This window comes from Oryctolagus cuniculus, chromosome 15, assembly GCF_964237555.1.
Source record: "Oryctolagus cuniculus chromosome 15, mOryCun1.1, whole genome shotgun sequence".
Lineage (NCBI taxonomy): Eukaryota > Metazoa > Chordata > Mammalia > Lagomorpha > Leporidae > Oryctolagus > Oryctolagus cuniculus.
The window spans coordinates 64,215,764-64,231,570 of record NC_091446.1 but is presented as its reverse complement, the minus strand read 5'-3'; the positions used below and the strand labels follow the sequence as shown (position 1 = coordinate 64,231,570).

Below are 15,807 nucleotides of genomic sequence, written 5' to 3'. Positions count from 1 at the left end.
ATGAAGTTTTTTTAAAAAATTTTATTTAAGTTTACAAGTTTCATATATACAGATTTAGGAACAGAGTGATACTTCCCATCCTACCCTCTCTCCTGCCCAAGCTCCAACCCTTTTTCCTCCTCCCTCTCCCATTCCCACTCTTAAGTTTTACAAAAATCTACTTTCAGTTTACTTAATGACCATAAAGTTAACACTACACTGTGGCTGGTGCTGTGACACAATGGGTTAAGGCCTCAGCTTGCAGGGCCGGCATTCTACATGGTGTCAGTTCGAGTCCCAGCTGCTCATCTCCCAATCCAGCTCTCTGCTGTGGCCTGGGAAAGCAGTAGAAGATGGCCCAAGTGCTTGGGCCCCTGCCCCATGTGGGAGACCCAGAAGAAGCTCCTGGCTCCTGGCTCCTGGCTCCTGGCTTCGGATCAGCTCAGCTCTGGCTGTTGTGGTCATTTGGGGAGTGAACCAGTGGATGGAAGATCTCTCTCTGGCTGTACCTCTCTCTGTAACTGTCTTTCAAATAAATAATAATAATAATAATTAAAGTTAACCCTACACCAAGTAAAAAAGTTCAACAAGTAGTATGAAGAAAAAAAAAAAAAACACTGTTCCTCAAGAGATAAGGGCTGTAAAGAGATGATGAGTTATTTAAAACATGTAAGAGTGTGGGTGTTCGGTGCGTTAGTTAAGCTGCTGTTTGGGACACCACATCCCACACTGGAGCGCAGGGTTCAAATTCTGGCTCTGCTGTGCATTCTAGGTTCCTGCTAATGTGCACCCTGGGAAGCAGCAGGTTATGACTCAGTAGCTGGGTCCCTGCCAACCACGTGGAAGACCAGGACTGAGTTCCTAGTTCCTAGAGGCATTTGGGGAATGAACCTGTGTATTAGAGATCTCTCTGTCTCTCCATCTTTTAAATACATAAATGTCAAAATTTTTTTAACATAAAATATTTATGAATGCCCATGTACTCGCTACCCAGTTGAAAAAGAAAATCTTTCCAGTATAGTTCAACATCTCATATATTCCTTCCCAACAGAGTTCAAAAATTTTTTTCCAATTATAAACTGTTTAGAGGTCTCCCTTTAGATAGCATTGTGGCATAGCAGGTGAAGCAGCCTCCTGCAATGCCTGCATCCTATGTAGGTGCTGGTTTGTGTCCCAGCTGCTCCACTTCTGATGTAGCTCACTCCTAATGGCCTTGGAAAAGAAGCAGAAGATGGCCCAAGTACTTGGGCCCCTACACCTGCAAGGGAGACCCTGAAGAAGCTCCTGGCTCCTGGCTTCAGCCTGGACCAGCCCTGGCTATTGTGGCCATCTGGGGAGTGAACCGCAGATGGAAGCATTCTCTCTCTCTCTTTGACTTTCAAATAAATAAATCTTTTTTTTATTTTTTATTTTTATTTTTTTATTTTTTGACAGGCAGAGTGGATAGTGAGAGAGAGAGACAGAGAGAAAGGTCTTCCTTTGCCGTTGGTTCACCCTCCAATGGCCACCACGGCTGGTGCGCTGCGGCCGGCACACCGTGCCAATCCGAAGGCAGGAGCCAGGTGCTTATCCTGGTCTCCCATGGGGTGCAGGGCCCAAGCACTTGGGCCATCCTCCACTGCACTCCCTGGCCACAGCAGAGATTTGGCCTGGAAGAGGGGCAACCGGGACAGAATCCGGCGCCCTGACCGGGACTAGAACCCGGTGTGCCGGCGCCGCTAGGTGGAGGATTAGCCTATTGAGCTGCGGCACCGGCCATAAATAAATCTTAAAAAAAAAAAAAAAGTAAATGAACTATCAAAACACTTAAGCAAGAGAAATCTGAAGCTGGGAGGACAGGTCATTAAAGCAATGTAAAATTATGCCTCATAGGAAAAGCACGATGGTGGATGTTATGCTGTGGATGTTAATAGTGTTTATGAGGCCGACAGATAGTACTGCCATAGATTTGCAGTCTTTAAGAGGAAATGGTTTTGACAGCAGTTCTGCCAAAAACACAAGCACAAGAAGAGCGAGCCATCTTCCTATGGCACCCTGCCAAAACCTGTAGGAAAACCTCTGATCTGCAGGAGAAGAGATCACTGTGACCCCAGCCTTGTGTATGCACTCACGGATGTGCCTATACATCACACTATTAAGTTTTCTACAGAACTGAAAATTCAGAGTGTACCGTGAACAGCAAGGGGACATCCTTCACGTCCATCTGGAAGAGGGCCTTCCTCAGCTCAATGAAGGACCCCTGGAGCTCCGTCTCCATTTGAGATTTCTGCAAGGAGGCTAGAAAATTGGCAAAGAGGAAAATCAGACAATTGTCAAACAGACTTTGCCACCAGGCCCCTCTCCAGTCTATCCTGTTTCCCAAACTAGCCTAATAAGACTCAGCTGGAGAAAATAAAAATCTATAGGTTCTCAAGCCCTACCTGGAGGTGCAGAAGCAGCAGGTGTGGAATGAGGCCCAGAACTTTTTTTTTTTTTTTTTTAAACAAGCACCAGGTGTTTCTTATATTCAGGCCAGTTTGGGAAACATTATAGTATTTCCCAGTATCCTCTTCAGGGCAGTAAGAATATTTGCATTAGCCACACGTTATCCCTGGAAAAGAGATGAAATGGGACCGTGAAGCTTCTGTCTGACCTCCACTCCAGCATCATCACTTCTATGCCCAGTTCCTTAAAAAGAGAAGGAAAGCCGGATAGGGGCCATGAACCTATAGCAACGTGGTTCCCAAATGGAGGTCTGAGGACGAGAAATACTCCATGGGAACATTTTTATTTGCCTGCACTGCTAAGAGAAAATAAAAAAAAAAAAATGATGGCATGAATCTTAAAACATCTTCTATGAAACATTTAAGATATAAAGTATATAAAGGTACAGAGAATTCATAAACATGTGTACCCACAACTTAGTTTAGAAAGCATTAAAATGTCTTATTTTCTTTTAAATGGTGATGGTAGGTGATAGTATTATTATGTCCTTATTTGAAATAAAATAGAAAGTTCGCCACCTTTCTGTATTCTCCAAATTTTGAAAAACATTCTTCATCAGTATGTGAGACCCCAAGTCTGAGAAGTGCTGGGCAGCGCTCAGCGGGAGCACTGCTACGTACCGCTTACAGCAGAGGAGCTGTTCAGTCCTAGATCCAGAGCAAACCATGCTTCCTGCTGTTCAGAGCATCCAATCAGCACGGAATCCTCTATCCTCTGCGTATCCTGGCCGCACTTCTCCAGGAGCTTTTCCAACTCTTCAGAAGCAGAAGGGCTTCAATTAAACCACTACACCCATACTCGTCTCACAGGAAATCATCTACGTCAGCTTAAAGCAGGGTCACAGCTACTCAGTGCTATCCAGGGGAGACTGGTGCCAAAACCACCCTCGGATACCGAAACCTGGAGATGCTCGAGTCCTTTATATAAAGCGGCAGACTAGTCCCTTATATAAAATGCCATACAATGTACATCCTCCCATATACTTTAAATAATCTCTAGATTGCTTATAATACCTAAGACAATGTAAGTGCTATGTCAATATTTGTTGTATTGTTTAGGGAATAATGACTACAAAAACCATATGTTTAGTACAGATGTGATTTTTTTAAAAGGGAAGGCCTAATTTTTAATGTAAATCCTACACCATTTTTAAAATTTATTCATTGACCTGAAAGATGGAACAAGATACTCCATCTGCTTGTTCAGTCCCCAAATGCTGGCAGAACCAGGAGCCCTGAACTCAGGTACTTAAGCCTTCACTGGCTGCTTCTCAGAGGTGTGCATTAGCAGGAAACTGGAACAGAAGTGGAGCCAGGACTGGAATCCAGCCATTCACAATGTAGCTGTTCAAGTCTCAACCACTGTGCCAAACACCTGCCTCAGATGCAATGTTTTCCCCAAATATTTTCAGTTTGTGGTTGGTTGAATCCAGGATGCAGGACAGTAGATATGGAGGGTCTGCTGTTCTTGGCTTAAAGTCACTGCCCTGAAGCTATTACTGTGCACTCTTGATCAGATCACTTCACCTAACTAGGCCTCAGTGTCTCCTTCAACAGTCTGAGCGATTAAGGTCAAACAAGGAATCTTGAGTAATACTGTGTTACTCTATGATTGCATGATGGAAGGAACATATTCTCTAGTTCATAAGTTGCACGATGGTTATGTTATTAAGGCACTGAAAACAGTAAGTATCACAATGTAAAATGGAAGCGACCAATCCAGTTCTAGAATTAGCCTCCAGAGTGTGCTGCTTTTGTGGGCCAGGGGGTTACTCACATCTGAAACTCCATCTGTCAGCGGTAAGTACTGTGTAGACAGTAAACTTGCCCCTCTGTGCATGTGGGACTTATTAATTTGTTCATCACAATGCTTAGCACCTTATGCACTGCTGCAAACTACCTATCCGAGAACTTCAACATCTGACCCGGGGGAAATTCACTGGCAATGTAGTCAAAAGTTATCCAGGATATGGTGACAGCAAATAAAAGTGAAATTTAAGGGCCAGCATTGTGGCACAGTGGGTCAAGTTGCTGCTTGTAACACAGGCCTCCCAGCTGCTTCTGATCCAGCTTCCTGCTAATGTGCCCGCGAAAGCAGGGGATGATGGCCAAGTACTTGGACCCCTGCCACTCACGTAAGAGACCAGGATGGTGTTCCTAGCTTCTGGCTTTGGCCTGGCCCAGACCTGGCTGTTGTGGCCATTTGAAGACTCAACCAGCAGGTAGAAAATGAATCTCTCTCTGTCTCTGTCTCTGTCTCTTTCCTTCCAACCTCCACTCCCATCATTCTGCCTTTCAAATAAATGAATCAGTAAATATTTTAGAAAAAAAATGTAGGCCCATCATATAAAAAAAATAGTTCAAAAGCATGTCTAAAAATCTGATAGTATTTTGAATGCCAAATGCCAACAGCTTAGATAGCTTTACTTATAAATACTGAAAGAGTTTTATGTTAATTCACTTTTTTTTTTTTTTTGACAGAGTGGACAGTGAGAGAGAGAGAGAGAGAGAAAGGTCTTCCTTTGCCGTTGGTTCACCCTCCAATGGCCACTGCAGCCGGCGCACTGCAGCCGGCGCACTGCGCTGATCCGATGGCAGGAGCCAGGTACTTCTCCTGGTCTCCCATGGGGTGCAGGGCCCAAGCACTTGGGCCATCCTCCACTGTACTCCCTGGCCACAGCAGAGAGCTGGCCTGGAAGAGGGGCAACCAGGGCTAGAACCCGGTGTGCCGGCGCTGCAAGGTGGAGGATTAGCCTACTGAGCCGCGGTGCCGGCCTTTTAATTCACTTTTAATTTTGACCCTTTTCATAAAAATGAAGTTCTGTAACAGATGAGGCTGGAAGTCCCCAGTCTAAGGCTGGAAATCTCAGGCAACCTTTTTCTGTAAAGCGATACCAAGGGTTTTAGACTGGTTTAGTCATACAGTCTTTTCACAACTACTCGGTTCTGCCGTTACAGCGCAGACGCAAACCATAGACAACACATAAGCAAATGAACAAGAATGTAAAAAAAGTATTTATAAAACAGCAGTTTATTGAGCCCTGGTTTAAGGCATTAGTGGTTCATATCATAATCCTTTTGACTGGAGAGCTAGGGTTCATACAATAAATTATTAATTGACAGAAGCAGCTACACAAGTGTGAAAAATTGAAAAGTTCAAGGAGCTGTCTTTACAGAATCAGTATGAACTACATGGTAGCCATGAATCCAGGGGTCCACTGTGGGCTTACCTAACAGGCTGACGCGGGGGGCCACATAATGACGCTCTGATATTTGAAGCAAAGGAGCCAGGTGGTGAAAGAGGTAAAAGGTGCCTGTCTGCTGCGCTTTTTTACACGCATTGTCGTCTTCCTTCAGTTCAAATAGGTACCTGCGTTGGGGAAATAATTAAACCATTACAAAAATCACACTTGGTTATCTTTTAAAATTTTATTTGTGTATTTTATTTGAGAGAGAGACACAGAGTTCCCATCTGCTGATTCACTCCCTAAATGCCGGCAACAGCTGGGGCTGGGCCAGCCCAAAGCCGCAAGCTGGGAACTTGATCCAGGTCTCACCCATGAGTGGCAGGGACCCAGCTACTTCAACCCTCATCACCTGCTGCCTCCCAGGATGGGTATTAGCAGGAAGCTGGAACGGGGAGTGGAATCAGGACCGGAACCCAGGCATTCCGATACGGGAGGCAAGTGGTGGCTTAACTGCTAGGCCAAACATCCGCCCCCACACTTGGTAATCTGTGGGTTTTCTCCTCCTGCATCTGTGTATTACCTCAGTTATTTCTCTTTATTTACATTTGAATTTTCTTCCCCTCCAAAAAAATTTGCTTTTGAAATAGATACAAGCAATCATTCGTTCCCTCCTTTGCCCTAGTACATATCTGGTCCATACTTCTGTGGTTGCACGATTGTGGTACTATTTGTTCATTTATCTGTCTCCCCTACAAGACTCTGAGCTCCTTAAGGGCAGGGTCAGCCTTACACAGCTCTGTACCTCAGTAATTAGCATACTGAATGTCTCAATTCAATAAATATTTATTGAGTTTAACTTCAAAGGTAAAAAGTATTTACTGAATTGAACCTCAAGATACTTTGCCAATATTACACTGTGAAGCAAGAATTGACATGCAGTGGAGATGGAAACAAGTACAGTGATACAACATCAACCATAGAGACCCAACGCTGTGGTGCAGCAGGTTACGCTGCCAGCTGCAGTGCCAGCATCCCATATGAGCATGGTTCAAGTCCTGGCTGCTCCACTTCCGATCCAGCTCCCTGCTAATGCACCTGAGAAAGCAGAAGATGGCCCAAATCCTTGGGCCCCTGCACCCATGTGGGAGACCCAGAAGAAGCTCCTGGCTCCTGGCTTTGGATCAGCCCAGCTCCAGCCATTGCAGCCATTTGGGGAGTGAGCCAGCGGATAGAAGACCTGTCTCTCTGTCTCTCTCTCTCTCTCTCTCTCTCTCTCTCTCTTTCTTTCTCCTTCTCTCTCTCTGTCTCTGCCTTTCAAATAAATGAATAAATCTTGAAAGGAAGGAAGGAAGGAAGGAGAAGCAAGAAAGAGGAGGGAAGAGAGGGAGAGAGTAAAGGAAGGAAGGGAGGGAGGGAGAGAGGAAGACTGGGAGAGAGGGAGGGAGGGATGGAGGGCGGTTTGGGTACATCCCTTCAAGAGCCTTGGGAATCAAGCCAGGTGTAATGGTGACGGAGGCAGATTCTCCTGGGGCCTTGGCATTATCTGTTTTTACCCGTCAGAAGCCCTAAATCAGACTTGCGGGTACATAGTGTATTCTGTCAAGTGTATTTACGGATGTTTTCTACAAGAGCTGTGAAATTAGTAGTAGGCAAAGTTGACTCAACATGAGAATACAAAGCAAAATGACAAAGGCTCCCCAGTGGCATCCTTAGAAACATGGTATGATCAAAGGGGTTCCAGTGAGCTCCGCGTTAATAGAAAAGAAACTTGATCTTTTAGACTCATGATATTTTTAAACTAATTTGAGTGACTGCAGCCCCCCTGGGGTACAAACTCGATACATGTCTAAGGAGAGACATGTGCCACTCAGAAATTACCACATATAAACAACAGAACAAACACTGCTGCCTCCCGAAAAGAGTGGTACAACCTGTGCTTTGCCCTAATGACCCTCAAAAGCAAAACACCTGCAACACCACCCAGGTTCAGGGTTGCACCCAGGCAGGGCCTCTCTAGAGACTGAGACACACAGTGCCTTGCACACTTCTCAGTGAGGAACTCCTCCCTTCCATTATGCTAGGATTATCAAGACTGCAAATATTCAGATTACTTTAATTTTGTCTTTTCTTATGTAACAATAAAAATAGTCATTCTTTAAAACTCAGAAAGACGATGATCAGTTTTTTAAAAAGGGAAACCATCCACCAGCCCACTACTCAGAACTGATCATTGTTCACTTCTGCACTTCAGAGTGATCATGCCATGCAGGGTTTTGCCTCTTACCCATTTTGCATGAACTTTTTAAAGACCTTGCATATACCTGGATTTCACAATTATCTGCACCAAAATAAACAATTTTTAATTCCATTCTTCCACAAAGTTTTTTGGTACTTTCATATTATGTAGCAGTACACACGTGGGTATATTTAGAGTCAACCATATCTACTCATTTGTAGCCTTTTTCCTTAAACAAAAAAACCCCACTTTTTTTCACATAATAAAACATTCTGTGTTGATAGGCTAGAATTCTTTTCTCATGATTTTGGTTCACTTTTAAATATATTTAGTCACGTCAACATATTTCTTAGACTGCTCGATAATTCTGCTTTTGTTCTCAGAGTCTCAGTCTGAGAAAGTGCAGACAACCTAGAAGTCCAACAACATCTAAAACAAGGATTGCAATTATGTTATTCACTTACTCTTGCTCAGGTAGGACTGTATGTTTATACACCTCTAAGTTTTGCACTGGGCGCTCAAGTTTGGCAGGGTCTTCTGTGGGGGGAGCCATGGTTGGGTGTGTTCCCCTCCTAAGGGGTTTTACAACTGTATTTGCATTTTAGCTTTGCAAGGTGTTCCTGGTGATTATTGGGTCAGGATTACAAATTAAACTCCTTCCTTAGGTTGGGGGTTCTCGGACCACAATACATAGATGGTGTAACTATCTATTAATTAGATTTTTATTTGTTTATTTGAGAGGCATAGATACATGGAGAAAAGGAGAGAGCCCCTCTCCCTTGTTTCACTCCCCAAATGCCAGAAACTGGAAACTCAATGCAGGTCTCCCAAGTGGGTGGCACTAACCCGCCTATTTTAGCCATCATGGCTACCTCGCAGGGTCTGCTTTAGCGGAAGATGAAGTTAGGAACTGGAGAATGGGATCAAACCCAGGCACTGCAATGTAGGACATGGGTGTTCCAGCTGGCGTTTTAACTGCTAGGCCAAACATCTACCCCAGATGATTTAAATTTAACCTCTAAAACTTAAAACAGCTGCTTAGTGATTTTTTTTTTTTAGATTTATTTATTTAACTGAAAGAGTTACTGAGAGAGTGGATGGGGAGAGACAGAGAGATGTTCCATCTACTGGTTCACTCCCCAGATGGCCACAACAGCTGGGCTGGGCCAGGTTGAAGCCAGGAGCCAGGAACTCCATCTGGATCTTCCACATGAGTGGCAGGGGCCCCAGGTACCTGGGTCAGCCTCTGCTGCTTTCCTAGGCCATTAGTAGGGAGCTGGACTGGAAATGGAGTAGCTGGGTACAAAGTGGTGTCCATATGGGATGCCAGCGCCGCCGGTGGCAGCTTGACCCACTACTCCAAGTGCCAGCCCTAGGTTAGTGATTTCAAATTTCTCCAGGCTACAGTAAAAGTCCTTTAATCGTCTTCTGTGTTGTAGGTTTTTTTTTTTTTTTCTGGTCTTGCTTTAAATGAAATTTACTTCTTTGGTTGGACAGGGGGTGGGGTTGTAGTTATTACCTTATTTTCAAGAACCTTCATGAAATACCCGTGTCATGTTATATGTTTGCTATTCTTTCGTGAGTGAACTTGATTTAGTTTCACTGCTACTGTTCATGTACTCTACAGTACTTTGGTGCCTGTTATATGTCAGGTCCTGTCTTATGCACTACAGGTACCACAAAGGAAAAGACAAAGCCTTTTCATAATAGAACCTATGTATAAGTATGAGACATTTGATATTAGAAATTTAGTTTAGACATTTTCCAGTTATAAACAATATGCAATGAATATAATTATGGGTAATTTTATCACACGTGATGAATCTTCAAGACTCTGAGATACTTAGATTTTATAATTCAATAGGCCAAAGGTACACTAATCAGAGCTCAGGTTGTTCAAAACTCACCGTGTCTTAGTGACATAGGTTGACAGCAGCCTAAAGTACCCAGATTTGCTCCTCCAAGCTGCTCCACAGTACAGGAACATTATCAGGCCCTTAGAGAAAAGAGGAGTCAAAACCAAAGAATCATCGTATGCAAGTTCAAGTCGTGGATCACCAAGAGGGTTCTATTTTAAGTCAGGGTAGGATCATTTTGTAAGAGTAAGAAAAGAGCTACTGACTAGGACTCAGGTGACGGGGTTTCTAAAACACATTTCTACCTCTGACCAGCTATGGGATCGCCACTTCACAGCATTGTTTGCTAATCTACAGAAGTGAAACGTCTTCCACCTGCCTAATAGACTGTTGTGAGGAATCAGCTAACCAGCCACAAAAAAATGTGTGCTCCTCCTTCAAACTGTGGCTGTCGTCCAGGTAGCCAAAGCCTAGATCTCCCTCCTCCCTTGTAGCGAGGCAGGTAGGAGTCTGGGTCTAGTGGAAAGTGAGTGGAAGTGACGTGGATCTCTTCAGGGCTGCTGTAGTTAAGAGACAGGGATGCCTTCTCCATCCTTTTTTGTTTGTTTGTTTTTTCCCTCTTCTCTGCTTGAAGACTCCCAGATGAAAGGCAGAGCCATTAGGTGCGGCAGCTGGATCCTTCAGCCATTTACATGGAGAAAAGCCGCCCACAAACCTGAGACCGCTGCAGTGGACCATTTGTGCATGGGAAATAAACGTCCTGCATAGGAAGCCACTGGCGTTTTGAGTGTCACGTGCTGCAGCAGCTGGGGTTACCCTGGCTGATACGTCACAGGCCCGTGTGATCTCCAGAGCAGTGCAGCCACAAAAACGGGGCCCTGGGAGCGAAGTAAGGGGAATCCTGCAGACAAGAAAACGCTGAAATCATGGAAAGGCACATGGGCCCAAGACACTTTCTGGGTTTTTTGGGGGAGTACATTGGGAAAGGAAAAAAATCTGGTATCTGAAGAATCTATCTGGCAGAAAATAGTTCTTTTTAAATTATAAATCAGTTAAGAATTTCCTTCCCTATAAAAAGTTCCTTTTACAGTCTCAGTAAAAAAGTCAAGGACGTCAATTGAAAAAATTAGAAAACCAGTCCAGCTAAATAGCAGCCCCCCACGACTGTATTCCCAGGGGAAGCAAGCTGTGACACAAAACCATCAGGGAAGAGCGAAAGTTCAGTCCTACTTCTTGGTTGCATAATTATGAGTCACTGATGACTAATCCTTGGATAGTTTTGGCTACAACCTATGTCCTAGCCAAGGGTGAAATATATTTAGCAAATGAGATTCAACAAAGTACTTACTAAGTACTGACTTTATGCAAGTTTCCGTAAGGAGCCCAAAAATGTGCAGAATGAAATTCCCTACCCTCAAGAACTGCAGCAGAAGACAGAAAACAAATAACTAACTTCACACAGGCAGTATGCGATATTTGGGTTGCAAAGCATTCTTTGAGAGAGCATTAAAGTATAATTCCTAGTTTTAATAACCCGAGGGCCTATATGATGTTCTGTAATAAATATATTTAAAGTTAATACTTCTGGCTCTTACATAACTTGGGGGAAGGTACAATATTTTGGGAGATTAAATGTTAAGTAAGGAGCTCTTCCCATATCTAGGAATTTATCCTAGGAAGGAAAAGATATGTAATAAGAATGTTAATCAAAAATTATGATAAATGGAACAATAAACAGCTGTTAACAAGAAATAAACAATGACATAACAGCCAAAAGTATATTTGTAGTAAAAGGGAAAGATATTCAGAATATATTAAGTAAGAAAAGCAAGGGGGGTGTGGGTCAAAGGGTGCAAAGTCTCAGGATGAATGTTTGCAGGGATCTGCTGAGTGGCAGATGACAATTAGTGGTGAGAATAATAAAAATATAACAATAATATCATACTGAGTACTTGAAAATTACTAAGAGAAAAGATCTTAAATGTCCTAACCACAAAAAAAGCTAAGTTTGTGAGGATATTAATATGTTAATTAGCTTATTTACATTTCATAATATACACATGTATCAAAACATCATCTTCAACACCGTAAAGAGATACAGCTTTCATTTGTCAATGGTACTTTAATTAAGCTGGAGGAACAAAAAAGCAAATGATATTTGATTGGCTACCATGAGCTCATTAATTCACAAAGAAAGGCACACACACACGCACACACACGTCCAAGTACACATCAGTGAGACGCGTACTTGTTGCTATCTTTCAAGTGACTGGAAGCACACACCACACTGCCAACAGCAACTCACTTAGGGGGCTGGGACGGAGACCAGAACTGAAAAGGAGCTTTGTGATTTTTTACTTCATTCATTTCTATACTTAAGGCTTATTCACTTAGGTACTTTATTCATTTCTGAACTGGAAAAACGTTTAACCATGTGTACACGCTTCTTTGAAGATGAAAGAAAGTATGGTAAGACGCGAGTTCCTGGGCCCAGTGCTCAGTGAGCCTGTTTCTGGGGCACCGTTCACATAAACACCTCACCACATTCCCTGCGAGCCAAGGCAGTGAATCCATCCCTTTGGCATATTTCTTGGAGCCTGGGAACTGCAGGAACTGTGTGGCTGTAGTTATGACTACGGAGGAGGCGTGTGGCTCGCTGCGCTGGCCCTCTCGCTTTGCCCCATCTCTGGTACTGTATCCACCTAAGCCGCAGGGATTACCAGGGCCTGCTGACTCAGGAGCTGGTGGGCACAGAGCTCTTCAAGTTCTGTTTTAAAGTGCAAAGGCTAATAGAGAGGAAAGGTAACATGATAACATTTCATTTAGACATATTTAGATGAGTTAATGTTATATATTAATAACATTACATTTAAGTATAATAATTCATCTCATGTTTATTTTACTAAAAACTATCAAATGATGGGGCAAGGTCCTTAAGATGAACCGTTTTTCTCTGAAACGTCTGTAATAAATGATTCACACGTGCTTCTCATTCTGTTCATCTTCCCAGAAGGAAGATTAATTTAAAAAGCACAGCAGCAAGACAGAAGCCAGTCTCGTCTCTTCGTGCCTGCGTGCACGTGGAGGAGGCCCGGTGGGGCTTGGGAGAGGCCTCTGTGAGGACGGAGTGGGCACAGGCAGTGTGCACCCCTGGAGACGGCTGGGAAACACCCAGCAGGACTTGCTGAGCGGTGTGTGCCCGGCTTCTGGAAGAATTCTTTTTCTTCCCTTTATTCAAAAATCAAGGCACAGCGTGAGAAGTCAGGCAGTTCCAGTTTTAAACATCTCTCCAAAGTGGTGTCAGAAAATACTCAGCTGCGGTTACAGAGAGAGCTCCCTAAGGCAAGCTGTGGCCATTGCCCGGGTCTCAGAGACTAAGCCACGAACTATACAGCGCGACTGCGCTGCCCTGGAAAAGCCGTTCTCCACGGAGAATCAGAAAAGTTTCTGTTTCGCTGTACTCACTCTGGAATCTTTTGGGGGCACCTTCCTAGGCCTCAAGAATCAGCAGAAGTCAGGAAATTCCAAACGTTCAAGTTCAAACAGCTTCCCTTTCCTGGAGGAATTCTTGCTGCTTCTGCCACACTTCCCAGAATTCTCCTGCAGGTGCACTATGGGAAATGTAGTTTACTTCTCAATGCCCGCTGCTAAACCCTCCAAAGCTAACAGCAGTTGCAACAGCTAGTTCTGCTTTTTATATAGATATACATACACAAACCAACCAGCCTGGTTCTCTCCAGAATCCTCCTGGATATGAACTCCGGGAATTGTAATTCAACTCCCAGCGTGCTGCTGTATCCTCCAGCTGCAAAGTTGTGGCTATCAAAAGCATGATCTTCTAACCTACGATCTTGTTACCAAGAGAACTACCGTGCTGTTGGAGAAAGCAGAGGAATATGAGATTCATTTTTAAATAACAAAATGATAGCCATTAAACCTACCTTCAAAACAAAAGGTATATATTATGGGGCTGGGAAGCAAATACCTTTTTTTTTTTTAAATTTTTTTTTTATTTATTTTTGACAGGCAGAGTGGACAGTGAGAGAGAGACAGAGAGAAAGGTCTTCCTTTTGCCGTTGGTTCACCCTCCAATGGCCGCGGCCGGCGCGCTGCAGCCGGCGCACTGCGCTGATCCGATGGCAGGAGCCAGGTGCTTCGCCTGGTCTCCCATGGGGTGCAGGGCCCAAGCACTTGGGCCATCCTCCACTGCACTCCCTGGCCACAGCAGAGAGCTGGCCTGGAAGAGGGGCAACCGGGACAGAATCCGGCGCCCCGACCGGGACTAGAACCCGGTGTGCCGGCACCGCAAGGCGGATAACCTTTCTGTGTTCCTAGTTCTGTTTCCATCTACCCGCTGTAAAACCAGCTCAGACATTTCCTAAACATCTGAAGGTTAGGACTTTGTCTAGATACGTTTGAGTTTTATGGGAGAATCCATGATCAAGCAGGAAACTAGCATTCTATGGGACCGAAAGCAATGTTATCCTGTGTTAAAGGCACAGGATACAGCAGGGAGCAAACCATTAAAATCTCTGTCTTCGTGTATCTTATATTCTATGGGAGAAAACAAACACATGAATGTGGTTTCAAGTGCTAGGGAGAAAATAAAATTAAGTGGAGGGATGATTTTGTTAGGCTATTCAGCTTCTGAAGGAGGTGATGGAGGAAGCCATGTGGGTATCTAGAGGAAGAGATTTTTAGACAGAAGCAAATGAGCACATGAAGGGCCTCAGGGCAAGAATATGCCTGCAGTTTTGAGGAAAGACTAGGACAGGGTATGGCAAGTAGAGCTTGTGTCAAACAGTACCCAGACATCAGACCACATAGGCCCTTACAAGGCTTAAAATTCTTATAAAGCCATTGTACTGCGTTTGGCTTTTATTCTGAGAGAGATGTCACAAAGAGTTTGATCAGGACAGTGAATGATGTGACTTAGAATTTTTACAAAAAACCCTCTGTGTGGAGGTTGGGCTGTAGGGGACAAGGGTTATGAAATCCTGTCTGTGCTGGTATGCACTGGATTACGAGGGAAGGAAGGGCAGACGTGCAGAGTTGGCCAGCCCTTTTTTTTGGACCTCTCCCACTGAGACAGAAACTGAAGCTTTTTATCAGCTTGATTCATCATCTGCAAGAAAACAGAAAACTTGAGAGAAGCAAGATACAAAATTAATGAAACCCAAAGAGATGGGGAAGCCTGCTTCAGGGAGATGTTGGTCTCTAACCACTACTAAAAATCAAAATATTTAATTTTGAGGAATTGTCTTAGTGCTATAATACTAATAGCTAAGACAGGGTTTACTGTGCTCCAGGCACTATGCTAGGTGTCTCAATTTTATCATTAATCTTCACATTCTGTGAGTTATGTATTATTATTTACATTTGACAGATGAAAAAATGGAGGCTGGGCCGGCGCCACGGCTCAATAGGCTAATCCTCCACCTGCAGCGTCGGCACCTGGGTTCTAGTCCTGGTCGGGGCGCCGGATTCTGTCCCGGTTGCCCCTCTTCCAGGCCAGCTCTCTGCTGTGGCCAGGGAGTGCAGTGGAGGATGGCCCAAGTCCTTGGGCCCTGCACCCCATGGGAGACCAGGAGAAGCACCTGGCTCCTGGCTTCAGATCAGCGCGGTGCGCCGGCCGCAGCGGCCATTGGAGGGTGAACCAACGGTAAAAGGAAGACCTTTCTCTCTGTCTCTCTCTCACTGTCCACTCTGCCTGTCAAAAATAAATAAATAAATAAATAAATAAGAGAAATTTGTATGTGAATTTTCATAGCAGCATTGTTCAAAATAGCCAAAAAGTAGGAACAAAATCCTTCTCTGATAAATGGATAAGCAAAATGTGATATAGCCAAATGGTGGTATTTTATTCAGCAATGAAAAGGAGTGAAGTAATGGTGTATATTGCTAATCATGGGTGAATCTTGAAAACGATATGCTAAGTGAAACGCTCTGGTTAAATAAGAGCACCTATTGCATTTATATAAAATGTTCAGAATAGACAAACATATAGAGACAAAGTTGATTAATGGTTGCCTAAGGTTAGGAGCAATTTATATGAAATGCATCTA

General features: G+C 43.9%; 1 protein-coding gene across 17 annotated transcripts in view; it reads right to left on the bottom strand.

Annotated features, from left to right (window-relative positions):
- The window catches only part of NUDT13 (nudix hydrolase 13), a 39,499-nt gene that overhangs the window by 9,668 nt on the left and 14,024 nt on the right, over window positions 1-15,807 (bottom strand). For 3 of the 17 annotated variants that reach the window (XM_051823781.2, XM_008269973.4, XM_070057850.1), the window contains exons 1-6: window positions 13,208-13,347; window positions 12,284-12,528; window positions 9,794-9,882; window positions 5,693-5,832; window positions 3,084-3,218; window positions 2,150-2,256 (exon numbers count right to left, since the gene is read on the bottom strand). In XM_051823781.2, coding sequence (XP_051679741.2) covers window positions 2,150-2,256; window positions 3,084-3,218; window positions 5,693-5,832; window positions 9,794-9,882; window positions 12,284-12,316 — 504 coding nt within the window. In that variant the 5' untranslated portion in view covers window positions 12,317-12,528; window positions 13,208-13,347. Of the gene's footprint in view, window positions 1-2,149; window positions 2,257-2,399; window positions 2,570-3,083; window positions 3,219-5,692; window positions 5,833-9,793; window positions 9,883-12,047; window positions 12,529-13,207; window positions 13,354-13,454; window positions 13,617-15,807 lie in introns of those variants that run through there. The other 14 variants (XM_070057856.1, XM_051823779.2, XM_070057852.1 and 11 more) reach the window with 8 other exon arrangements.